The 27003-nt window shown below is 41.7% G+C and overlaps 1 protein-coding gene across 1 annotated transcript in view; it reads left to right on the plus strand.

Annotated features, from left to right (window-relative positions):
* Nucleotides 1-26668, plus strand: part of Lrba (LPS responsive beige-like anchor protein) — a 400347-nt gene extending 373679 nt beyond the window's left edge. The window contains exons 53-57 of the mRNA XM_090356865.1: nucleotides 4345-4512; nucleotides 18622-18723; nucleotides 20971-21167; nucleotides 24233-24384; nucleotides 25397-26668. Coding sequence (XP_090212991.1) covers nucleotides 4345-4512; nucleotides 18622-18723; nucleotides 20971-21167; nucleotides 24233-24384; nucleotides 25397-25487 — 710 coding nt within the window. The 3' untranslated portion in view covers nucleotides 25488-26668. The remainder of the gene's footprint in view (nucleotides 1-4344; nucleotides 4513-18621; nucleotides 18724-20970; nucleotides 21168-24232; nucleotides 24385-25396) is intronic.
* The last annotated feature ends 335 nt before the right edge of the window (nucleotides 26669-27003 follow it).

The raw sequence follows: 27003 nt of genomic DNA on the forward strand, positions 1-27003 counted from the left end.
CACCTCATGGTTGAGGTGCACATAGCTCCATGTACCCCATGTTCCCTCCAGGCTTTCCACGAGTCTCCGTCTCCCACACCCTCAGCCTGACAACCCCCATGGAGTCCACACTGCATTTCACCTTTTCCAGAAGGTCATACTGTGGAATCATAAATTACATCAACCTTTGATTTGGGTAGTTTGAGGGTTTTAACATTTGTTAGCAAGTCTAAATGTTTTCCTTTAAAGGACTTAAATATTAATATTTATTCTACCCTCGGTTTCATAATTGAAATCATCCCTATGTTCACTCAGCTTTCTAAGAATATACAAAATCACTTCACGTGCATGGTACTCATGATCCAGCCTCCCAGACTCAAGATAAGACAGAGATGCCTACCTTGTCCCACTTGTCAGGTGATGGGACTGACTTAGATCCCTTGTGGACACGTATGTAGCAAGTGGTGACAACCCTGGGCTTCAAGCCTGCCTCTCCACATCTCTAGGGATTCACATAGGTGTGGCCACACTAGCCTTGGGCTAAAATCTCAACACCACATTCCTTGTGGGCCTGCTGTGTTATATCAGACTTCATCTACTACATCGCATCCCCTTCCTCCCAAAGAAGCCTACTAGACTGTAAAAAGAACACATCTGTCTGGATGTGTAAAACATTTCTGTGCAGAGCAGTATTATTTGAATTTTCAATTCAGTGGGACTGGCTTCAAGCCTGTGGAATAAAAACAAAACCCACCCAAAACTCAAAATAGACTTAGTATCTTAATGTCTTGTACCTCAATCCAGGTGTGAGCTTTATTTAAAATTAATTTTACTTAGGGCACATAGGAATTTGTATTCTTATGACATTAAGGAATATTGCAGTTTTTTCCTAATTCTCGTGCAAAGTATGGGAAAATTTTGTGTGATCAGTTAGTATATAAAGGCAAAGCCGTCACACGTGTTGAATTCAATTATATTTTTGCTCCCAATCCCCGCCCATCCTTCTCTTATTAGGCTGAGGGTGGGAGTTGAGGAAGAAGTGCGGGTTGTAACAGGAAATTCTTGAAACATAAATCAGGTTTTCGGGACACAAGCAGAACAGCAGAGGCAACAATAAACCTTCCCCTGGCAGTCGGAATTATTTTCAGGCCACATTTTAGATTCAGTGGTGTAGAGTCTTGAGCTGGAATTTTTTTTTATTTGTAGCACAGCTGTCAAATAAAACATTAACTAGAAAATTTGTTCTGTCAAAAAAAGGGATATTCTAGTGCTTGTGTAATATTTGATATTAGTGTGTGGAGAGGTGGGCTGGTATTAAAGGAAACAAAAAGTAAAGGTTGAGGAACACTTATGAGATTATCAGAAAATAATTTACCAAAAAGAGCAGCAGGTATTTGTATGCTGTGATTTACTTGGTTGGAAAAAGCCTCAGCTCTCACAGCAGTGATCTGTGGATCACTGAGGAAGACAGCAACAACAGAGTAAGGAAACTTCAAGAAAATAGTGTTGTCCAGGACTGAGCCCAATATATAAGTTGTAGAGGATCCAGTTAGAATATTCAGTTATGAAACCCTGTCAAAGTAGCTGTTTACGCAGCTCCCTGGTGAAGAGATCTCCCTTGACACCCAGTCCCACCCTGTCCTTTCCACCGACCCACCTGGTTCTTTCCTTCAGTGACAGAATACCTATCACACTACAGAGCTGTGTGTCTGTTCATGCTGTTCACCCTAAATCTGTCTGCCTCACTAGATAGGGAATGCGCTGAGGGCAAGCTTGACGTCTACTTATTCTTAGGTATGCACAGAGGAAGACCTTGCCAGAGGTGTGGCTCAGAGGAAGAGTAAGTCTGCAAGCTAGAGGCTGTGAGCCCAAACCCCAGTAGTACTGTGCAGTTAGGCACTTGGTAGGTGCTCAGTGTATATTAGATAACTGTGCACAATTTTGCTAATTTGGGAAGTAAAAATATAAATACCAGGGAATTTTAGTTGAGAAAGAAACCACTGTGACTATTTTTTTCCCACTGATTTTGGAAAAACAGAGCAGTGACTTAGCTAAGCAAGATTAACACGGGAATCATGGGACATGCTGTCTCTGTGCTTAGGAATTACGCTTTCACAAGTTACTTGTGACAGCTGTCAGTGAACCTCCCAGAAAGGGACATCTGGGCATCTTCTGCTCCATCTACCTCAAGTTCTCACAGTTCTTTCTCTGCCTCATTTCTCAAGCCACTGAGTTGCGTGGAGCAGTCCACTCCTGTGTGTAGGGTCAGGCTGCACCAGGAGGCACTGTCCCTCCATACGCTGAGGCGAAGGTAAGAGCCATAGGCCGGAGCCCATTTCCCTCAGTCGTTAAAACACGCTGATCACCTACAATGCTGTCCGTGTTATTTAGAGCACGTGGTGTCAGCCCTTATACACCTGCCTGTAATGTAACCTCGTATGTTTACCGCTGACCCTTCCCACTTAGAAGTGGCATGAAATTTGTTTTTCATATTTTATTTTGTTCTGTTGTATCCCAGACACTCAGGTGGGACTTGAACCCACAGCATTAAAGTCACCGGCACTCAGTGAACCGAGCTAGGAGTCATTTTAATAGCTGTGCAGTGACTGCTCTCCACCTTCAGGCTGGTAGAGAGCAGCCCCAAGCTTCAGTGGATCTGAGCTTTTAAAGTAAACACCACACTCAGGTGGTCGTCACCATATGACATCACCATATGATGCCCACAGTCAGTAACCACAAGGACGAAATCACACACAGGTGGTGTAGCAGGTTAAGCATTTTTACAAAAACAGAAACAGAATTTGGCAGCTAAGCATAACAGGTTATTACAGCTCTACTAGCTTTTTCTCCCTAAATTCCAAAAGTGTCTTGAATTCTTCTTACCATAGTCTTCATTGTTATAACCTAATTCAGGGAAATGTTTTGTCAACTGAAAAGACTGAAAATATTCAGAAGTAACCATTTTAATATTTACCAGTTAACACACCTGCCTAGACTGTAGTCTTTGCCCTCCTTCATTGCAGGACAGGGGAAAAAAAAAACCTTTATAAATGTTGCAACTTCGGATAGAAATAAGTATGATTTTACGGTTCTCAGAAGTAGGTTGTACAAGACAGTGACACTCATGAGTAAAAACCTGTATTTGACTAGCGTAGATAAAATGTTAGTAGTTTGTTTCCAGTTTTTATAATGAGCTTTGAGTTTATTAGAATCAGTAACTTAAAATTTATTATGCAAATACTTTGTTATATTTATTATCTTGAAAAGCTGACTATACTTATATGCCAACACTTAATTGAGACCTTAAGCTTTTAATAATTTATCATATTCCAAGTACACAGAAGCTTGTGGGACACATAATGGTTTATTTTTAAATTTCTTTCATATTTGGATTATAGTTTTATTACTTTGCATACTGTGTTTTTTTTTAAAGCTATGCTACCTTTTAAGCTTTCATGCAGTGATACTCATATTACTTCTGTAAGTATTTCAAAGGAAAATGTTAGCCAGAAACCATAGAAATAGCGTGGTGGGGTTGCTGCAGATGTCTAAGGTGGCTTTGTTTGAATTATAAGCACACAATCTGTGGTTAGGTGAAGACTGGGATTGTGCAAGGCAGAGGAATGGTTTACTAATCCCTTTCTGTGGACACCTTCCTGTGTTTGAAGCTCTGGGTACATAGTAGGTGGACTGGTTTCCTCTCCCTGTCTCCAGTCATTACCACTGAACTGTATCATCCCGATTTCATCATCAAATCCAAAGGAATTTTCATCATTCACACAATGAAAACAAAGAAACAATGACTTGACTCAGATTGCAAGCACAGTAAATCAGTCTTTTCACCAAAAGTTAGTCTATGTAATCCTGATGTGAAAAAGCTGATGCTATTTCCAAAAATGACTTTTAGAATGAAAAATAAATACAATAAATCCTCACTAATTCGGAGATGAGGCTGTTATTAGTGAAATCTGAATTATATAGCACCACTATAGACAGGCAACTAGCTTGTGTTTCCTAGTCACATGGAGTAACTCAAGAAAGTGTTAAAGGCAGTAAGAGTCCTCTTGGGCCTGCTTTAACCAGTAAACATGATCCATTTGTAATTTATACTCACCATTTGTAAGGTTATGGTGTTCTGGCCCTCAAATGTTATTTGTTGAAATAGTTTAAACATATGTCTTTCAGAATGTCATCATTATTCAGTTGGCTTTTTTGTTGTTATTGTTAGTATTCAAAGAATAATTCTCAGGTCAGATTAATTTTGAACAGTATAAAATGTGAGTTATCAGAATTTAAGTTAATGTGGCATTCCTATGTTAATAGTTTTTTGTTCACTAGACATTTCTTGTGTGTGTGTTTTTTTAGGAAAATTGATTCAAGTGGTGTTTGGCCATTGGGATGTCGTCACTTGCCTCACTCGCTCTGAGTCTTATATTGGGGGAAATTGCTACATTCTCTCGGGGTCACGTGATGCAACCCTTCTGCTGTGGTACTGGAATGGAAAGAGCAGCGGGATCGGAGATAACCCAGGAAGTAAGCACAGCTACTTTTTAAAGTGAACTTTTATAAGTGATATAGAATAATAATGTTCTGAAAGAGAAGTTATTCTTTCATTCAGATGAGAATAAAACTGAATTATTAAGAGTTCCTAATTCTTTATTGCAACTTAAGGAAGATCTATACAACCTTGTTGTTAAAGTTTTGTAGGCACTGATAATTAAAATCTACACATGAAGTCTCATTTTTCCTGTTGCTGTCTATTCTCATCATTGAACAATGCTACTTTGTTATTTGAAATGGCTGTCTCCAAATAAAATAGAGATGTTTTTGCATGAACTATAAGATATAGCAGAAAGAGCAATGACGTAGTCCCTTGTGTATTGAATTCATATTTTCAGAGAAAAATTTATAATTTCATAGAAATCTACCAGTATTTATAAAGTTATGCTTTCATTTACATATTAAAAGATAAAACAACTCATAAAAGGCCAGTATGGAATATTCAAATTGACTGTTGGTTTTTTCAGATAGGAAATGAAAATGTTCACCCACAGCCTTTACCATCTTAGGAAACTGTGAAGGCAGTAAAACAAAAAATGTGTAACCATTTAAAATTGTAATTCACAGAAGGCAAAAAAGGAAGCAGCTACCATTAAAACCAATCGCACACAGCTGCAGAAAAGAAATGGCTTTAGAAAAACACATTAAGAAGTCGGAAAAAAACAATTAAAGGGACCACCTGAAAAATGAGAATTTAATTAAAATGATGATGACACAACAGTGAAGGGTTTCTGTAAGAATAGCTTTAGATTTTTTACTTTGTAAGGTCGGCCATTTTATAGCTGCTCTTAAACAGTTAATTTTAAATTTAGAGTGAGTTGTGGTGTGATTGAGTAAAGAAGGGATGCGCTGTTTCCAGTTACTTTATCTAAATAAGGTGGCGCTCCCCAAATCGTGGCATGTTAGTGTAGCCATCTTTAAATCCATTTGAGTATGTTTGCTAATGCTTAAACTCTCAAAATTATGCAGAAGTAGATCCAAGAGGGAAAGTGAAATAAACCTTTGTTTAAAGTTATTCCTTCCTTTTTTTCCCCCTTATGGTTTATCTCATGTTGTTATTGTGTCTGACTTTGTTACCTGGTATATTGTATATACATTTATTTGTTTATTTGAAATAGGGAAGGGAAGGGGAAACACAAGATTGGAAGGGGCTGGGAAGTGGGAAAGGGAGACAAAAACATGAGAAAGGGTATCCATGTTCAAGAAGTACTGCACCCCATTACCTGATGAATGTAACTCTTACTCTTGTATACTTACCCTGACAATAAAATACAATTAAAAATAAATAAAAGATATAAACCAAAAAAAAATTAGTCAATGCTAGTTTAATTTTAAAAGCAATCAGTGCAAAATATTTTTCAGAGCTGTTTCTTGTAATAACCTATCAAGCTTAGCTGCCAAATTCTGTTTTTGTAAAAATGCTTAACCTGCTGTACCACCTGTGTGTGGTTTCACCCTGTGGCTGTTGACTGGGCATCATATGGTGACGTCATATGGTGACGCACACCTGAGTGTGGTGCTTACTTTAAAGGCTCAGACCCACTGAAGCTTGGGGCTGCTCTCTGCCTGCCTCGAGGTGGGGAGCAGTCGCTGCACAGCTATTAAAATGACTCCTAGCTCGGTTCACTGAGTGCTGGTGACGTTAATATTGTGAGTTCAAGTCTCACCTAAGTGGCCGGGATAAAACAGGGGTGCCAGTTCTGGGGCTTGACCATAGGGCATAAGCTCTGCCCTGAGGTTTGTTGGGTTGGTTTTCTTTTTTGCTCAAGGCTAGCACTCTACTACTTGAGCCACAGATTAAGTTCTAGCTTTTGGGTGGTTAATTGGAGATAATAGTCTCAGGGACTTACTTTCCTGCCCAGGCTGGTTTGGAACTGCTATCTTTAGATCTCAGCCCCCTGAGTAGCTAGGATTATAGCTAGTGAGCTGTTGGCACCTGGATAGTAAACAAATTTTGTTCAGTTAACTTCCAGCATCTATTTTTCACTTTTATCAAAACAGAGATAATGCCCTGTATGACTAGAACCTGAAAACTTTGTTTCTGTTACTAAGGGTAATATAGTTTACGGTCAGATCAGTGAATTTTTATATTTTTACAAGACATCCCAGCTTCATATGTAGTTACAGTAAGAAAAAAAAACAATTTAAGGAATTTGTTTTTCATATATTTTAGAAAGTAACTTTAGTTGTTTTCATTGTAGACATTTACATTCTGGGTTTTTCTTCCTTTCTGGCCTAGATTGAATGACGACTTAATTTCTTTCTTCTGTTCATTTAAATTTGGTTATAAGATTTGCCAAAATTTCTCTGGCAAACCCAGGCATAACATAGATAATATTTTGTTATTTATCTCAAAATACTTAAGAGGAACTTTCTCGTCTTAAAATATATAGCAGTCTAAACACACAAAGACATACTTTAGCCTTCAAGTTTTTTATCTTCTTGACTTGATCACGTTAGTAATAACCAACACACAGAATGTGATTGTTATGCGAATACCATTTGTTGCATTTTAAAAACATGTTTTAAAATGAGAACATTTTTAGCTTTCCAGAAGGAAATATTTACATATCTATGTCTATAAAATAATATGTATACATTAAAATATGTTTATCTTAGTACCTTACAGAATGTCCTGTGTATGATTTTATATACGTGTCCTTAAAAAAAACAAATGACATGTGAGAAAATCACAAGATTTGTGGGAAAGGAAAGCCTGAGTTCCCAGCTCCACTGTGGTTTTCTCTTGTCTGTAAAATGAAAACAACAGTAACTTAAGGTGTTATCTGGAGCTGGGGTGCTTAGAACCAATAAATCAGCACATTCGCCATCTCGCTGGCCTTGAAACACGGAGTGGAATTGTTAGATTTCCGTAAATCCCTATGTGGGTGCTCTCATCTGTAGTATGGGGAACAGTACCTCCTAGTAACTAGTGGTGGGGTGGGGGTGGAACTAAAACAACACAGTACAAATTTTAGAAAATTGTAATGTATCATGACCAAATTGCATTACTTTTCTCAAAGCGAACCTTACCCTTTCTGGCCTTCTTACAACATCTGATGACCCAATTTAATTTCACTTTAGTGGTGAAGGTTGAATCCCGGAGAAAGACAAACAGGCACATTTTCTTATTATGAGAATTTATACACGTTGCACTAGAGAAGGGAAAAGACCCCATGCAAGTGTGTTGAAACCAAATGACAGGCAATACCAAGACATTTTTTACTGCATGTAAACGGCTTTAAACATTCTCACAAGCTGGTTCATCTTATGAGCCTCTCCTGGCTGGCTGGTGGCTCCGAGGTGCACTACTGAGGCCCCTCTGATGACGGCTTCGGTTTTTCTGCCTTCCTGCCGGTGTCTGTAGACCATAGAAGAGACCTTGCCACGCGCTCACTGCAGTGTGTGCAGCCTAACATTTTATTTTTGATGTTAGGCTTTTTTTCTATCTTGAAGGGAAAATAAATAACCCTAGGATGCTGCCTTTTCTTCATTTTATAGATTTCACTTGGCTGTTTTTTGTTTTTAATTTCAAGCTGTGAAAATTATACACTAATTTTACTTCCTAGGGTCATGCACTGTTTTCTCCAACTCAGATATCGTTGCTATATGGAAAGTTTATAGCTATGTTCTTTAAAGCTACCATGTATCTAATATTAATATGCCTCTTTAGACAAAATCAGATCCATTTGAAGTATAATTTGGGGCTTAAAAAAAGGGGGCTTAAAAAAAAAAGACTCCGATGTTTTCTGAAACCTACCTAGATTACATTGTTTACCCCCTTGCAGATCGTTTTTCATCTTTCACTTGATTGTATTGTGCCGTGATGGTTATCTGCTGTGGAATGCGATTTCGCAGTGAGGAGGAAGCTTAAGACAGGATTCTAGTTGGTTGTGGATGTTTCATGAAATTAGCAGCCTATCTCAGTGGAAATACAAGCGTCACAGCCACCCTCTGTGCCCTCGTGCTCACTGTTTTTGTACCTACTCTTTTGCAGTACTGTACCTGTGATACTTGTTTTTCCTCTAGAATAATTCTGTCCAAACTGCCCTTTTCCACATCTCAAAGAAAATGTGCTACTCTGTGTATTCAGTTGGTGTTAAATACTTTAAACCACAACTTAGAGAAGATAAAAATACACAAAGTTCTTATGTTAATAAATCATAAACTTGGATTTTAAAAGCAAAATGCTTGTGAGGCATGCTTTGGTATAAGAGGAAGTTTGTTTTTTAAACTCCAGTTAATTAGCTTTGGAAGCACTGGTTGCTGACTGGAAGGGCTTTGTATAGATTTGTGTGTGTGGTATTTCGCTAAAGTAGTTTTCCACTCTTGCATTCTGGTTTTGATTTGATTGAAAGGTGGCATTCCCCCCCACCTTTGCAATCAGACATGTTAATGTATGTCAGCTTTCTGCTTTATGGGAATGGCGTCTACTGAAGGGAAAAAAAACAACCTTTTTTTTTTTCCATAGCAAGATTCTGTTCTTTAAGAATATTTCAGCACCATTAATTAGAAAGAAGGTTTTATTAACCATAAGGCCAGCACTAACAGACCACAGAGCTGTTTGTTAAAGGACTGTAAGCCAAACTGCCCTGCTTTTCCTCTGTCTAAAACTTCATTTTGTTATTCTCTCATCAATCACGGAAGTCATTACCGTAAATCCTACTGTTGTTAATTTTACTAGTATCACCCTAATGAGACATTCCTGCTATAATTAAAAATGAATTCCAACTTTAAGGCATTCTAAATTTTTTTTTAATGAATTTAGAATGATCTCGCCACATGACTATAAATACGACTGATACACACATTGACCGCTCATCACGTCCGTAAGGAAAATGGTATTGTGAACATGTCCAGGTGTGAATTATTTACTGGTAGCCCTGTGCATAGGTGCTTATGCATATGTATTTTTTGCCCATCTTTAGGAATTATGTTCTTTTTATCATAAAGTGTAGTATGTCTTACTGAAGCTACTGATAAATCCTTATTCTTTGTCTTGCCAAAATAGGTGGCTATAATACAAACAGTCCTCCTCTCTCTTAGTAGGGGGCCAAGAGCACCATCTGCTGGATGGACTAGGGCACTTGATATTGGGGCATCTGAAAAAAAGCAGAGCTTGCAAACACAGGTGTACCTTTGTGTTTAATTGTGGCTGCTCTCTGGCTTCTGGGTCACAAATGGAAAGGCATAAACAGGTGTTGAATCATGTGAGTTTTCAAGACAAAGTTTCATTCCTTCTGTTGCCTCTACCCTATTGTAGGTTTAGAAATTTACAATTAACTATCTTAAGGGAGAAACAAAGTACCGCATACACCTCATAAAACAAAGCAGCACATTCTGTCATAAGATCAATTCTTTATCTTACAGCTGAAGACCTTCAGTAAGCTGCAGTTGGGGAAAACTGTTGATGAGATTTTAAATTCATGTTCCTCAGGTTCTCTAAGTGTTGAATGCACTCACTTTCTCAAAACTGACCTCCCTGTGCTGTGACTCCTGACTTGTTCCCAGCTGTCTCATTCAGAGCTTCTCCTTGGCCCTGCCTTTGAGGTGCTCCAGTGCACCCAGGCTGCCCTTGTGTGTTTCTTTGTCCTTGAGGAATTCATGGTGGGGGCTTGGAGCAGCCTGTTGGCAGTGTTCAGTTCAGGTGACATTAAAAGTATGTCTCTGAAACTCTCCAGAAGGTCCGGGGTGCCTGCTGCTCCATGATGCAATGCAGGCCCTCGAGTGCCAGCAAAACAACTCTGCATTTACTGCTTGTAACTAATAGTAGATGTGGTAAAAAAAAAAAAAAGGAATTGTATTCATATGGCAAATGAATACAACCTTAATGTGCACCATATGCACAGTGGTGGGGTGATATGCCAATATATCACATTTATTTACCTTGTTTGGTTGCAGAGAAAAATGACTATGCCGTTCAGCTGGTAGGCTTTAGCTTTTTAAATATGAGCACACAACTGATGATTTATGCTCTCAAACAGAAACCAAGTATCTTAATATCTATACTCCATACTGAAGAAAATTACCAAATACCTGGTGTTCCCATAGGGATTTTACTTTCACAGTCTTAGCTCTCAAAGAAAAACAAAATGTTGTTGTCTTCAAAGAAAATTTTATACCTACATCCTCTTTTACTTGAGAAGGAATTTACTTAATTCCCTGAAACTGTTGAGTCTCGTGTCCCTCCTCCTCCTCCTCAATCTGAAAGTAGGATTTGTGTGCTGTTGGAAGCCTGGGAATGGCGTGTTGGTGCATACGTGTGTGTATGTGTGTATACAGTCTGTTCCATATCTGTGATTGTACTGTAAAACTTCTAGAAATGAATTGAGCTGAGGCCCTTGGAGTCACATACTAGAACAATTTTACCATTTTCCAAAACTCATTTCTTTAAATAGATTGATAAGTTTCTGCATATATGCCTCACAGTGTACTGTAGATAGTCCCAAAATTTTATGAAAATACAACTATTTCTATATAGAATTATCTAATTTATAAGGTCCCAGTCACACCATTTTTCTGCTACTTCAGCTTTCATGCATTGTGCCCATTTATATGAAATTATAGAGCAAAACTTTAAAAGTATTAGTAGCAAAATTTAAAAGTACATTTATTATTAGTACATTAGTACATTTATTAGTTTTGCAGTACTGTGATTTGAACCCATGTCCTTGGGCAAATAAGTGCTATAACACTTGAGCCATCCCCATAACCCCAAGACCTTATGTTTTGTTTTTTCAGACATAGCCTTGCTAATCGTGTAGGAGCTGGCCCTACATGCACAATCTTCCTGAGATTGCAGGCTGATTTTAGTCTCTTTTTAAAAATACTACCATTACATATTTTAGTATGTATCATTGTGAATCTTTTTTACTTGCCCATTTTTGTAAAGTAACTTTTGTGTTTAAATTCAAATAGGTTTGGCCAACTTCAGGTTTTCACTTTTCAGTGTTTTTTTAGGTAGGAATGAATTTCTTAGAATTCTTTTGTTTGTGACATAAGGTTACCTACCATTTGAGCTTTTTAGCTTTAATTCTTGTAGACGACATTTAAGAGATTGCTTTATTTCCTTGGAGTGAAAGGTGAATGTGTTTTTAATAGCTAATGATAAAAAAAAAATCCTCTGTTACCTTGTAACAAAAGAATCTTAACAATGTTAAGGCATTTTACAAGGAATTTCATGTGATTCCAGTAGTTAGGATAAATAGGTTCAAAATGTAATATTTAATGATATTCATAAAAACTCGTACTTAATATTATACATCAGTAATTTTGAACCTACTTTCACCTCCATCTGTGGGAGTTCATGATATTTAGGTTGTAGATACTCATAGACAGCTGTAGGATATTTTCATTTTTCTTATTTATAATTTTCTAAATTATATGATTCTTATAATGGACATATTTTACTTTGACAATGAGAGAGACAAATTTTAAAATGAGAGGTGCACCAAATTGCTGTATGTCAGAGAAAGTTGGAAAGCCCAAGATGAGGCACAAGGGGAGAGATCAAAGTATAATTTTTAGAAATCAAGATACATATATGGTTATATAAATATATATATATATATTCTCCTTGACAAGAAACAAAAATACTAAGAGTCATCTCTGGCATTTAGGCAGAGTTTATTCAGAAATTGTACTTTCATCAAAAATCCAAAGAAATGCAGCAGTACTGGGATTTGAACTGCAGGTCTCACACTTGCTAGAAGTCACTTTGTGACTGGAGCCATATGCCAGCCTGTTTACTGCAGGTTATTCTGGTAAGAGGGTCTCACAACTTGGCTCAGGCCCCTCTCCTCTTTCCTGTGCTTCCCGTGTAGCTGGGGTGATAGGCTTGCTCGATTACTTACTGATTGAGATGGGGATTTAGACAGCAGTTTTCTTAAGCTGGCCTTCAACCACAGCTCTCATCTGCCTCCTGAGTAACTAGGATCACTCCAGCTATAGATAGCATTTAATCTGTGCTTGACACTTACCGATCCCCTCAAGCACTAACAGTAACACAGTCCCCATAGAAGTCCTGTGGATTACCTGCTGCTATTACCCTTTGTTCAGTGGATGAGCCACAGAGATTAGAAATAGGCTTTCCTACGCCTATAATCCTAGCTTTCTAGCTCAGGAGGCTGAGATCTGAGGTTCACAGTTCAAAGCCAGCTTGGGCATGAAAAGTCCCAGAGACTCTTATCTCCAATTAACTACCAGAAAACTGGAAGTGGTACTGTGGCTTAAAAGGTAGAGCACTAGCCTTGAGCTGTAGAATTCAGGGACAGCACCCAGGCCCAGAATTCAAGCCCCATGACCAACTTAAAAAAAAAAAAAGAGAGGCTTTCCTATCACCTGAGGCCTAAATGTCCTGGATCATCTTACTAGAATGTACCCAAGTGTGCTTACCTAGCTGGCAGGTCATAGAGTCTGGGTTCAAACTAAGATGCTTAGGACAGAGGCCCACCTGCCATTTTTTTTTTTTTATTAAAGTGTTGGGGACAGAACCCAAGGCTTTGTGCACAGTAAGCTTGAACTTGTACCTCTAAGCTACAACCCCCAGCTGCTGAGGTCCCTTTCCTAACCACTAAACTGTATTGGACTTAATCAGATCAGCAGCAAAGACTAACTTGATAGATTCCTATCACCACAGCACTCAGTATTTGCAAAGGACATAAGAAAATACTTTCGTTGAAGTGAGTTCTTTTATAACACAGTATGTCATGACAGGAGAGAGAGAGAGAGAGAGAGAGAGAGAGAGAGAGAGAGAGAGAGAGAGAGAGAGAGAGAGAGAGAGAGAGAGGAAGAGAGAGAACGCACACATGCTATGAATGGAATCGAGGGTTTTGTTCATGCGAAATCATTACTTCACTGTGTTATGTAACCCTAACCCCAAGAATTTTGTGTTTTTAAAATATTATACATACAAACTTATTTTTAATGTAATTTTAAAGGATAATTCTAATTTAATAAGGAGGAGAAATGTTGTAAACCAAAAAATTATAGTGGATTTTTACGCCATATTTTTGTCTTGCATCAATAATATTTTCAAGAGGAGGCCTACCTCAGTTTTCTCTCTGGTGCTTTTCCCACCATAAATGTAGCTATGGCATGTCATCTGGTCTGTATGTTTAATGGCATTAACATATTTTCACCAAAAGGACTGTGTGGAGTGAGGGGGCCGGGGAAGAGAACAAATTTCAAATAGTTTCTTTTAGCTTAATTAAAATGTAGTGTAATTCCCAATGAAAAATTAGGAAGCTATTGGAAAGGTTTAAGGAACATTTAATGGCTAGTCCCATTTCCTCTTCAGCAAAGCCATTTCCTTTCTTGATTTACCATTATGGCGAGCCACATGAGAAAGCTAAGTGCTCAGTTTTCACACGAGCTCTTTGTAGTACTCCACGGTAACTAACAGAGAACAAAAGTCACATGCAAAATAGAAACGTCCATCTTTAGGAAATGACTGACACCTCTTGTATAGTATCAAAATGCTTTGATGTTTTTAATTTGTAATTAAGAACTTCATTATGTTCTTAGCACTTTTTAGCATGTATAACTTTTAACAAAATTATTTCTCGGAAATCATTTTAACAAAGTTGAGCTTCATAGTTTGTTTTACTTTTTTTTTAATAGTACTAGACTGCACTTCTATGGAGAATCCAATCAGTTTTTGCTTATAGCCTTTATTAATTAGTGTTAAGTATTGATTTTGCTGCAAAGCAGTTATGGTTGGACTTCAGTATTTTTGACCTTTATAATTAGAGATGTTTATCATTTCCAGGATAATAGGAAGATTGTTAATATTTGATCCAAATACCATTCGATTTCTTCTTTTTAGTATTTATTGTTTTGCCATGCTGGGGAATGAACCTGGAGCCTTACAAAGAAAAGGCTGTACCTCTTAGCTGCACCCCAACCACCAATGCCTATTTCAAATGAAGATATTGCAAATAAAATGCCGTATCTCAAAATTGTAATAACAACTGGTCTTCAGATTGGCAAATTTTTAAACATTAGAGGGAATGTTGAAATCTTAAAAAATTTTAAACAATATTTCTTCTTGGCCTTATTTTCCATATAATACTATTCTATCAATATGTTATGATGTGAATGAAAGAGTGGAGGAATCGGTGATCACTTATAAACTAGGAGGCACTGAAAAAAGCAAGTATTTATTGGAAATTATATTTCATTTGTATAGGACTAAGAATAGAAAAATGTTGAACTTTCATTTTGTAATAGACATTACTGAAGTAGTCAATGAATTATAGAGATTCCCTCAACTTATAACAAGATATTTAAGTTTCTAATCATAACTTTGCAGTACATTTTAAAATGACTTTGTTTTCTTAAGATGAAGAGATGCTGCACAATATATCAAGAAATTTCTTGAAAAGTACTAAAAAAACTTTTCCAGAAATACATGTCTGGTACATTTTTGCCTGGACTCTTAATCCTGCTTGCCTTAATGATGATAGACCTTAAGAAATACTTTCCTCATTGAATATTTATGAGCAGGATATTAAAGGAATTACTGTTTCCTTTTTTCTACTTCTAGGTATAGAAATTTAAGTGGCTCAGAGTCCATTTGGTAGAAAAACCTATTTAATGCTCTGAGAATGGCAAAGAAACACATTTGATTTAAAAAAAATTGCTATTCTGTGTAATGGTGTTCAAAATAATTCAGCTAATATTTTTAAGACTCAGTTCAGTATTAAGTGCTAAAAGGGTAGTGTGGGAGCTCTGTATTGCTTAAATGCATGTGAGGTGTTGTAAGAGTCTAAGTTAATACTGACATATCCAGCATTATGTACTGAGAAAAGCACATCTGTAAGAGTTGGTGTGTCCTGGCATTCATGGAAGGCTTTGGACTGCCTTTAATCTCGTTTGACTTGTTCATCTTCCTCGAAGGCCTTCCATAAAGATGCGCTGAGTCTCCCTTTCAGCTCTTGGGCTGGATTTGCATCAGTAGCCATAAACCTGTTCTCTGGACAAAGACCCCTTTCCTTTGAAGTTACTGCTCAAGATTTTCAAAGAACTTCTGGAAGCCTGTCCTTTTTCTCTCTCTCTCTTTTTTTTTCTTTAAGAAGTTTGAAGTGTAGCTTCTTAACCTAGCAGCAAGATAAATTTTTCTCTCCACATTATTGAAAGCCATGACAATTTTTCAAACAATCAGACTTTAAAAGGTTCTTTAGGGAATCTGTTCTGCTCTGGGACTTAGCCTTTGGCAAAGTCTACTGTCTCAGAAAGCAGAGGTACTAGCTGTTTCCATTGATGGTTGCAAGCTTGTTTTCCTTGTTCTTTCTTTAAAAAATCAGAATAAAACTGGTATTTTCCCAAAGACCTTTTTTTTTTTTTTTTTTTTTTTTTTGCTTGTATTTGGTTTAGACTCTAGTGAGACACTGGTGATAGCTTTGGAGTCTTTGAAAAGTACAGCAAGGCCAGAATCATCTGATGGTCTGAAAGTCTCCCTTGGGCATCCGCTGCAGGAGGAGGGTGAGCAGAGCTGTGGCCAGAGCCAGTTACGGTTCTGCAACTGGGTTTTCACACCTAGTGTGAGTGGGCTGCCTCTTGCCTTTCTCTACGATGTCACATGGGCTCTGCCATGTTCCAGGCTGACATGTAGTGCTGTCACTACAGGGACACTGGAAGATTTGTTGCTATAGAGCAAGCTTGCATTCTATTCCCAGGACCCCATCACCCCTTAATTTCATTCTAGGTGGTTCCTATGTAGTGTAAGTAGCTTGTACTTGCTTCATCAAAATCCCAAACCATAGAACTTTATACTGGTGGCCACAAACCATTCTTGGTTTATTGAGACTGAGGGAAATTCCTGTTCTTTTTTGAATATCCTTTCAAAAAATGCGAACATTGCTTGACCTGTACAGCAGATAGAAAGGGATCTGAGGTCAACCTGGAAGCCAGACTCAGAGCAGTTTTTCTTTAAGGAAATTATTTCCTGTTTTGTCCGGTATGGGTTTTCAGAAGCCATCAGAGTACCTTCCATGCAGGCCGGGGTTGGTGAGATGCACTGTCTTTTGACCAGTGAGCATTTGTGAAACCAGTCACTGACAAGAGCTTAATGATCAGGCCTACTTATGTTTGTAATTTGTTGTCTCTCCCTCCCATCTGTCTGTATTCATCTATCCATCTGTCCATCCCTCCATCTATCTCTTTCCCTCAGTCCTGTTTCCTGATGTCTGACCCACTTCCTGGATTAGGAAATGCTTTGCCAAACTCTGAAGCGAAGCCTAATGTTCCACAGTTTCTTATTTAATGATCAGGCACCAGGAAAAGGAGACGTGTGTCTTCTGATTTGTGGAGTGAAAAATGGTGCTGTTTAGATTCTAGGAAACTATTACGTTGTAAGTAAAGCCTACTAATAAAAAATCTTAATGAGTTTCGCAAAAGACATTGCTTACATCTTAACCCAACTTCTGTGGCTAATCACGTAGCTTTCCAAACCTTGCCTGCATGGTTCTCAGACTCTTGGGTATTTCAACTCTTTTACATTAAAAGAAGAAATGCACTTAATCTCAATCGTTTCCCTTCTTTCACTGTGTTCCTGAGAAACTGTGCTGAAATCTAGAAAACAAAACATGAGAGTGCTCATATGCCAGTGTCCACTTGGTGGTCATGATCCATCTGGCCTTTGTTTACCTTGGCTTCCAGTGGTTTGCTTTCATTTGCCATCACCCCTCCACGTTCATTGGAAATAGAAAGACAATTCACGTAAAAACAACAAATCTTGCCTTTCAGAAAATGATTACTTATGAAAACAAAGGAACAATCACGTCAAAAATGTATTCCTTAGATCATAATGATTTTAATAGTTGAAGAAAAAAAGTTGGCCAGCAGATATAATCTGACAGTAATTTCAAGAATAACATTGTATGGTATTTTTTTGTGGAATTTAAGATTTCATGGGAAAGGGAGAAACCATGACTCCGCCGGGTTGGGGTTTTGTTAACTTTTTTCTTTTGTAACTTTTGTTAACGTATGTATTTCTCAATTTCATGGCTCAATTTTTACTTTCAGCAGAAAGTAGTTCAGATTGTCTTATATTATTGATTTCTTTCCTTCAAAATGTTGTTTCATGTTTGTGAACTGAGGAGGAAAAAAGTCACTCTAGGATTTTTTTTTTTTTTTTGCTTAGAAAATGTCAAATAAACAATCTAATTAAAAGTGGGTATGCTTTTCCAAAGACATCTTTAAACTTGCAATCCAATGAAACTGGGCCCCTTGTTCACTTCTCCCCTAGCCTTTGAATGTGCTGCTTTGGTCTCACTGTCTGTCCCTAGGCAATCTGCCACACTGAGTGGACAGCGGGGGTGTGGCATTTGTTGTGACCCATGTGAACACTGGAGCCAGGAGAGGTCTCCTTGGGGTGGGGGGTGGATGGCCACTCTAGAGATGGTCACGTAGTCTGGGGTGAGGGTGGCAGCTAATATCATCCACCTACATTTTAGTCCGTTTTGCCCCTCTGGATCACATAGCATCAGTAATAAATGTGCTGTAGAACCATTCAGGGAATCTAAGAGTGGCTCTTTAAGCCAATTTATAAAGGCTCTGTGTGTTTGTCAGTATACACCATGCAAAGCAGACCACTGTAATCTTGGAATAGTATTCCTCAGGCTGAACATGGAACCATTTTATCCCTGTGGCTTGGCATGGGTCAAGCTGTAGTTTTCCTCTGGCTTTGAACTTCTTCATATCCTACCCTTCTGAAGTAGGTAGGGCTTACAGAAGCAAGTCACCAGGATCTGCAGAATAATTCATCATTTTTATTTTTGTTGAAAGTAGACCTTGAACTCTGGGCTGGCACTCTACCATTTGGGTCACACCTCCAGCCCAAGACACTGGCTCTTATATTTAGGAAGTGTTAGAAGCACTTAGCGTTTTAGCTCATCTTTAATCCTGAACTTCTAACCTTGATGTTGGAACGCATGCGCACCCCCATATCAGTCAGATCTGGCACTAGCCTAGGACTAAGTCATTCTCAAACTACACATGAAAGGTGCAGCAGGTATGATGGGGATGGAAAGGTTGTTACTTTGTCTTCATTTTTTCCTTTCTGTTTGTTTTCTCCTGAAGGTGAGACCACCACTCCCCGGGCCATTCTGACAGGCCACGACTATGAGATAACTTGTGCGGCTGTCTGTGCTGAGCTGGGCCTGGTGTTAAGTGGCTCTCAAGGTAAAACCGGTGCCGGTGTTGGCAAATGACCAGAGATGAAGTTGGTTCTTTTCCTCTGGTGCTTTGGCCTGTTACGGTAGCCATTGGCCACATGGAGTTACTTAAATGTAGATTAGCTACAATGAAATAGAATTACATATGAGGTTCCACATTTTAGGAGTGCAGTGCTTACACAGAGTGTTCTTCACATGCTGCCCTAAAGAAGTGGTGATGTTTTAAACAAAAACCCATTGAGTGGGAAGCACCGTGAGTCGGGAGCATCTTTATGTGTTTGGGGTTCATCTTTGTTGTCCTCTGACTGGGCTGGCTTTCATCCCACCTGAATGGGAATCCTGACAACTGTCTGTCTTGTCTTCCTAGTCTCAAGCACAGAAGAAGCCAGGGAGGCTCTGTGAATGAAGTGGGAAGTCCTTAGAACAGCTTCATGCTGGCCAGAGCAGCTCAGTGTTCCCTAAAAGCTCCAGCATCCCATCAAGATTGACTGGCAACAGCTTTGTTTCCAGTTCTGTGCCCCGCCCCATTGTAATAGCATGTCCACATCTGTCTCTGCTCTGAGAGTACAACAATCTCATGTCATTTAGGCTTATCTGCTAGGAAAGGATAGCGTATTTGAGTTACCTTAGCTGTAGTTTAGTCTAACTAATAAGGCATATTAAATATTTAAAGCACTGCACTTACAAATTTGGCCAAAGCAATGAAATACTGATAGCAAGTATTCTCTCACTACTGGATTTTAACGCATTGTGAGTTAAATGGGTTCTCAGACTCTAGGTGATCCAAATCAGATAATTAATCTGTCAGTTCTTCTGAAACATTACTGGTTTGGTTACAACTACTTTGCCCATCGTTGCGGGTGGGTTCCCATCACTGGTTTCTGACTGCATGTCTCCAGTTGGGCTACCACAGCCACAGGCAGCTATCCTTCCACCATTTATATTCCACTTGCATTCCACTTCAGCCTAACCACTTTGCTTTGCTGGGATGAAGCTTCATCTTTGTTACCCTTTCTTGTAAAGTGTCGCCTGATCCTCCCTGGGGACAGGAGACAGTACAGCCACATGGCGGGACTTTCTGCCTGGATGGGAACCCACCATGGCATACCTGGTGACCAATGCCAACAGACCTGGGCGGATGCAGTGTGCGGTGTACACAGCGTGGCTATGGACAGAAGAGTTTGCAGTGTGTCAGGGTGTTGGGGGCCGGCATTATTGAAGGGGTGATAGCTGAAGTCCCTGTGTGTGGAGCAAGGTAGAGACAGAGGCAGCCTGCTGATTCATGCTTTGGAGAACACCCCAAATCCTAACCCCTGCCAGCCCGGCAGAGGGCTGCAGGGGGCACTGTGGGGAGCATGAGAATGGACTGACACGCGCGCGCGCGCGCGCGCTCTCTCTCTCTCTCTCTCTCTCTCTCTCTCTCTCTCTCTCTCTCCCTCCCTCTCTCCCTCTCTCCCTCTCTCCCTCTCTCCCTCTCTCCCTCTCTCCCTCTCTCCCTCTCTCCCTCTCTCCCTCTCTCCCTCTCTCCCTCTCTCCCTCTCTCCCTCTCCCTCCCTCTCTCCCTCTCCCTCCCTCCCTCCCTCCCTCTCTCTTTAGCCCTCCTGTCCAACCCCAAGCCTTCTCTTTGATTTTGTGACCTCCTGTTGTGGTTTGTGCATAGTATGCTGTAGAAACAGGAAAGCATGAGTGCAGCAGCCCTGTTTTCCACAGGCTTCTCAGCCTGGGGTCTCCTGGGGAGGGGTAGAAGCCGCTGCTTGCTGTGGGGACATGAGGGAAGTAAAGTCACTAGTGAAGCACTAGAACGCGGTCCTCGGTCACCGCAGGATGGGCTAGAAGGCTAGGACAGCCAGGCCCTCCCTTCCGCATCGTGAGAGGCAGAAGGGAAGATGGCCCCCGGCCAGCCACAGCAGCTGACCCCTCTCCTGCTGTGTCCATTCCTTTCCACACTTCTCCAGTTTGTCCCACCTGAGCTTTGCCAAGGAACTTCCTGTGTTTTGAGGGAATGTGACCCACAGGCCAGGGCTCGGCTTGTCTCTCTGCGCCTGGTGGTCACATGGAGAGGAGGTTGTACTAAAGAGCTGACGTGGGCACGGATACAGGCTTTCTCCATCTGTGTGTGGTTCACATCCAGGGTTCAGACTGCATTCCTCTGTGTTTTTGTGGGTTTTCGTAGTGCAGAGGATAAACCCAGGGCCTCCCTCACGCTAGGCCGGTGCGGGATTCATCTTGCCTCTTGTTCCTCGTGTCGTTTCAGAAGGACCCTGTCTCATACACTCCATGAATGGAGACCTGCTAAGGACGCTGGAGGGCCCGGGACACTGCCTGAAACCAAAGCTCATCCAGGCCTCGAGAGAGGGCCACTGCGTGGTCTTCTATGAAAACGGCTGCCTCTGCACCTTCAGTGTGAACGGGAAACTCCAGGCCACCCTGGAAACGGACGATCACATCAGGGTGTGTGTCCATTTCTGTGTTCTCCGAGGGCCAAGTGGGGAGAGCTGAGGTTCGTGGCGCCAGCACTCTTTCTGGTGCAGCTCCCATGTGCCACGCGGCACACTGCAAGCAGGCTGCACTCAGCTAGTCCTGGGGACCTGGGGGCTTCCTGGGAGGTAGTGAAGCCAATCTGGTGGCTTCTGTGGAAGCAAGAGGATTTGTTGTTGTTAAGAAACATTCCTGCCCACTATTCTGTAATGCATATCAAAATTGAGGAGTAATTTGAGCTTGGTTGTTTTAATTAGATGACATCATTGGCTTTTCTTTGCAGTGGCATGGTGGAAGCTGGAGGTTCTAGGGCCTGCTGGGGAGAGCAGGCCATACCAGCAACGCCACACAGCCACAGTTAGAGGAGAGCCAGGATATTCTCTTGGGAGCCACGGGGAGGGAGATACATTAACCTTCCACACAGGGACCTGGTGTGGGGGCACAAAGAGGTTAAGTCGGAGGTGCCTCTGCCCACTGGGGGCAGCTCTGGGCTGGCATTGATTATCATACCCGCTGCTTGTCCTGTGATGAATCATCATTACACAGATGGTACAAGAGTGTCTTGTCTAGGAGTCCCTTTTTTCCAGCACCAGGGTGAGGAGGAAAAGGGAGCAAATCCAAGGTCAAATCCAAGTTCCTTGCTGTGCTGCATGCTGGGATTGACTGCTCAGCGACCCCTCCTTCCTGTCTCCCCTGCCTTGCTCCCAGCGGCCTCTGCAGGAGGGCGACACAGACACACACACACACATTCTATTTTTATTTCTCCCTTCTTTCCCATAATACTTCATTTAAGCCAAGTACACATCAGAGGATTTTCCTTTCCTCTTTTCTTTGCAGTAATAATGTTGATAATCTGTCACTTTGAGTTGCGATTATATTGTCAGCTATACTAATAAATCTGTAAAATAATTTGAAATCCCTGGCCGTCCATAGCTGTTTGTGCTGCAGCTCAGTGCGACTGGGGGCCCTGGGAAGTGCCCGTGGTGGCAGGGCCGCCCGTTCACAACACAGGCTGCTCTGCCCTGCAGCTATCATGCGCCCCTCTTTAATATTTCCCCCTGGACTTTATGCCTGAACAACCTACTGCATTTCGGCAGCCCTTGTGTACTTTATCATGCTAACGTGCGAGTGGCAATGGTGTGATTAAAGCAAGCTGGCCTGGGGGGAGCTCTCCTGTCCCCACTCCAGAGGCCTTGTGGGGAACTGGAGGTGCCCTTGAGCCATCTCCAGCTCCATCTTGCAGCCTCAGCCTCCCATAAGGAAGGAAAGGGCGGCTGTCCACCGCTCAGCAGGGCCCAGACCCCAAATGAAATGCCTTTCAAGTGCCCAGAACACTCCAGGCAGGTAGGCAGCCTCTGTGCCAGCAAAGCTCCCCACCAGTCCTCATCATAGATGCCGAGCTTGTCCTGAGGCCTTCTTAGTCAGTATCGTAGTGCGTTGCACAGACATGGTCAGATGTCTTCATAACTTAAATTGGGGCGGGCAGTCCCGCCAGAATAGGGACGTTCTTTCACCGTAAACAAAAGGTAAGTGCCATTCTACTCATAGGGACTCGTTCATTTTCTTTTCCTGGGCTGTGTTTTGGGTTGTGGCCATTTCCAGCAGACTGTGGTCTTGAGGGCTCACCGGCCCCATGTTTTCGAACACAAGGTTCAGAGGGTGACCTCCCACTTCCTGGGTCTCTCCTGACCCCGCCTGACCTGGATCCCGGGAGCAGGATTAGAATTAAGGCCACACAATGTTATTTTAGTAGAAGACAGTGTAATTCTCCAGATGGTACCTTGATTCTCACGGAATTTGACTGGTTCCTCTTGAAAAAGAGCGGGGAAATTTTTCTTTTGCAAGTCCTGCAGCTTGAACTCGGGACTTGGGCACTATCCTTGAGCTTTTGCTCTAGGCTAGTACTGTGCATCCCGAGCCATAGTAGTTCCATTTCCAGCGTTTTGTGGTTAGAGATAAGACTCTCTTAGACGTTTCCTGCTTGGCTGACTCACCATCATTATCCTCAGATCTCAGTTCTCTGAGTAGCTAGGGTTACAGACATGAGCCACCAGGCACCAGCGTCTGAGGAAATATTTTTTCACCTCGGGGGACACCTGGCTCATTTAAATGTATAGTCCTAAAGGTGCCGCTCTTATATCATTCCAGAAGGAAGTAGGATTAGAGATACTTTACTAGAACAAAGGATCAAAGATTAATGGTTTTAATTTCTATTTTAATATAGCACTTATCCAATAAAAAGCTCCAAGTATGAAATTCAAGTGAACCATAACCGTAAGGTTAATGGATTTTCATCAGCTCAGTGTTATAATTGTAGCAAATAATTATTTGTCCTGGCCTTCACCACAGCTCCCAGACAGCTCCGAGAGCTCACCATAGTGAGAGACAGGGGAAAAATACTGATTTGTCTTCATACCGAAAAACAGTGAATAAGACATACAAAGCACATCTTATGGAAACTTGTTTTCCAAACATTGACCTCTTATTTCTTTGGTACTATTTTGTGTTTTTAAGAATAAGCTGTATTTAAGCCTGAAAAGTTGGCAGTTGTGGGAAGTGACTGAGAAGTAAACAGCCCTTAGCTATTTATTTTGTTTCTTCTTTTAAATGAACGTGTCAAAGGGGAAAGGCAAGACAGAGCACGGTGATTTTCAGAAGTTAGCTTTCGTCATCGAGTAGAGCCTAGTCACAGGCAGGGCAGGGCCTGTGAGGACCCCAGTGGCACCAGTGGCTGTGGAAGTGGAATGGGCATGCACACTATTTTAAGGACCCACAGCACCCAGGCTAGGTCTGAGGGGCTCTGTGTTCTGTCTTGCAGAACCTGTGAAAGTAGCTATAGACTCTGGCAAGGCCGGGTTCCTTATGTACGTTCAGGTTTGGAATCATGCAGTGTTCCTGTGTCGTGACAAACGCGGGGTTTCCCCCATTAAAAAGGTGAACATAGTTGGAGGAGAGCATGTCCCCCTGAGGTCGCTGCAGCCCCTCGCCCTAGGGCTCCGTCCTGGCCCACAGCTCAGCCAGCTTGTTGTGTCCCACAGGCCATGCAGCTGAGTCGGGACGGGCAGTACCTGCTCACAGGAGGCGACAACGGCGTGGTGATGGTGTGGCAGGTGTCCGACTTCAAGCAGCTCTTCACCTACCCTGGCTGTGACGCTGGGATCCGGGCCATGACCCTGTCCTACGACCAGAGGTAGCTGGGAGCATGGCGAGCTGATGGCGGCAGGAGTGAAGCAGTTTGCTGAGGGGCGAGGGGGGCGCAGTTCTGGAAACCAGTGCAGCCTTGATCTCCAAAGCCAGCCTTGACTGGCTGCAGTTCCCAGGGGACAGGCAGGACTTAAGCTGCCAGTGCTCCCATTCCATCAGCCTGAGGCCTTTCCTGTTGCTTTTCTCAAAGCACCTTTCTGGATAAACACAATTTTTGTATGTGTGTACCAGTCCTGGAGCTTGAACTCAGGGCCTGGGCACTGTCCCTGGACACGTTTTGCCCAAGGCCCTTGAGCCAAGCACCACTTCTGTCTTTTTCTGTGTATGTGGTACTGAGGAATCGAACTCAGGGCTTCGTGAATGCTAGGTGAGCACTCTACCACTAGGCTATGCTCCCGCCAATTAACACAATTTTAAGAGCTGTAACCATGTGATATGAGGGGACCCTGTCTGCGCCCTGGGGACTCATTGAGAAATGTCCCTTGGCGGCACATGGGGAAGCCCTCCAACCCCATATGCCACATTTGGGGATCATTGCTATCTGGCAACTTGCCCTTAATGTATTTATTTGAGTCAGTTACCATGGCAGCATATACTCAACCCCCTTTTCAGTGTTTAACTTCGTGGTATTGTGTTCACCAAGTTGTCTAACCATCACCACCTCCATTGTCTCCGCAGACACCCTCTTATTAGACAGGGATTCTCCCCTTCCCCCCATCTACATGAATCCCAGGTGCTCAGGTGGTAGTTGTAGGAGGCTTGTTGTTTAAGGTTGGCCTTGGCAAAGCATGAGACTCTACCTGAAAAATGGGTTCAAGCAAAAGGACTAGGGGTGGGGCTTTAGTAGTAGAGCATTTGCTTAGCAAGCTTAAGGCCCCGAGTTCAGTCCCTCCTACAGGGGGAAGAGGGCGGGGGAGGGGGGGAGATTATGACTTTGTGGGTGCGGAACACATTCCTAAGAAGTACACCTCTGAGCCCCACTGCTCTGCTTCCCCCAGGTGCATTATTGCAGGCATGGCTTCAGGAAGCATCGTTCTGTTTTACAACGACTTCAACCGATGGCATCACGAATATCAAACCCGCTACTGACAGCGGCGCTGACGAGCTGTGGCTGCCCAGCTGCGGATTTGAGGACCGAGTGTTGTCCTTGGAGAAACAGCTATACCACCACTGAATGTAACTTAAAATTTGCTGGATGAAGCAACCTATTTTTTCAAGTTAATTGCTATTTTTGTAGACTTTGCTTGACTTTGGGGTCAGGGGGAGGGGAATAAATAGCAAAGCAGAAAACTGGCTGCTGGGTTCTGTAGTTTAAAAAAAAATCTATATTTTTAGTCAGAATGAGAAGTCTATTTTTACCAATTATGGAAATGTACGGTGGGGGAAGAAGCCCATTTATTCTAGCTATATTACGGAACCATATTCCCACACAGTAATCTTGAGGAGCCCCTGGATTTAGCGGTGGGGACTGGGAACGCGCCGCTGGAGGGGCTTCATGGAGTCCTTCGGGTCCTGGTTTCCCAAACAATTGTGCTTCTTCTCTGCTGAAATTTCTGGGGTCTTAATAGTAATGTTTAAATTATGGCACATGTAATTGAAATACATCTCAATGGATACTTTCTATGTTGTTATTCTTCAAGCATGTTTTTAGACCTAGAAAATTATGGTTTGGGGGAGACAATTTGACTTTCCTTCGTGGTAGACTTAAAGGATCTCGGTGATGGCGCGTGTGAAGCAGTTGCCGTCCCTCCCCCGTTAGAGATCCTGTGAGGATCTGTCTTCCTCGAGGCACAGCGGGAGGAGCTGATGCAGTGAGGAGCTGATGCAGGGAACACCCTTGGGCTTGCCTATGTTTTCCTTTCAAAGGAAATGCAAGGACCAGACCACGCCCATCCTCTTCCCCATGGCCCAGTGCTGGCTCAGACCACGCCCATCCTCTTTCACTCACCTCTCTCCACCTTCCTTTTGATTAGCAATTTGTACCAAGAAACTTATTTTGGTGTTGTATAATTCTACTTTTTCTAGTAGATTGCTGTATGAAAACCTATGAGAATTCTGTGAAACTATCCAAGACAAGTCTGTACTCCATAAATTCTTTCTATGTTGTGATGAGTTGAAACTGATATTCTATTTCCTGTGCAGCTTGCCTGAGAGGGGGCTCTCTTTTTTTTCACCCCCTTACACTTTCAGGTATTTTCTAACTATAAAGATGTAGATGGAATAATTTAGTTTGACAGTAAAATGTGAATAAAATGGAATTTGTAATTGGATTGTTGTAAATATCTTTTTCATTAATAGTTTCTACACAGGGATAAAAGTTATTCATAGATGTCAAATGCCAAGCTGTGGTTATAGCTCTTGATACATAGAGGAGAGAGAGGAGGAGTGGAGTGGAGGAGATGAAGAGTCAGACTGTGATGGAAGCAGAACAATTCTTCCTTTCTTTTTTTGTGGGTCGTGGGTATTGAACTCAGCTTGGGCGCTGTCCCTGAGCTCTTCAGCTCCAGGCTACCCCCCACCCTGAGCCCAGCCCCCCTTCCTGTCTTCTGGAGGTGAATTGGAGATCAGAGTCTCAGGTCCTTTTGTGCCTGGGCTGATCCTCCGA

The sequence above is a fragment of the Megascapheus bottae genome, chromosome 23 (genome assembly GCF_031878675.1).
Source record: "Megascapheus bottae isolate mThoBot1 chromosome 23, mThoBot2.hap1, whole genome shotgun sequence".
In the NCBI taxonomy this organism is placed as follows: domain Eukaryota; kingdom Metazoa; phylum Chordata; class Mammalia; order Rodentia; family Geomyidae; genus Megascapheus; species Megascapheus bottae.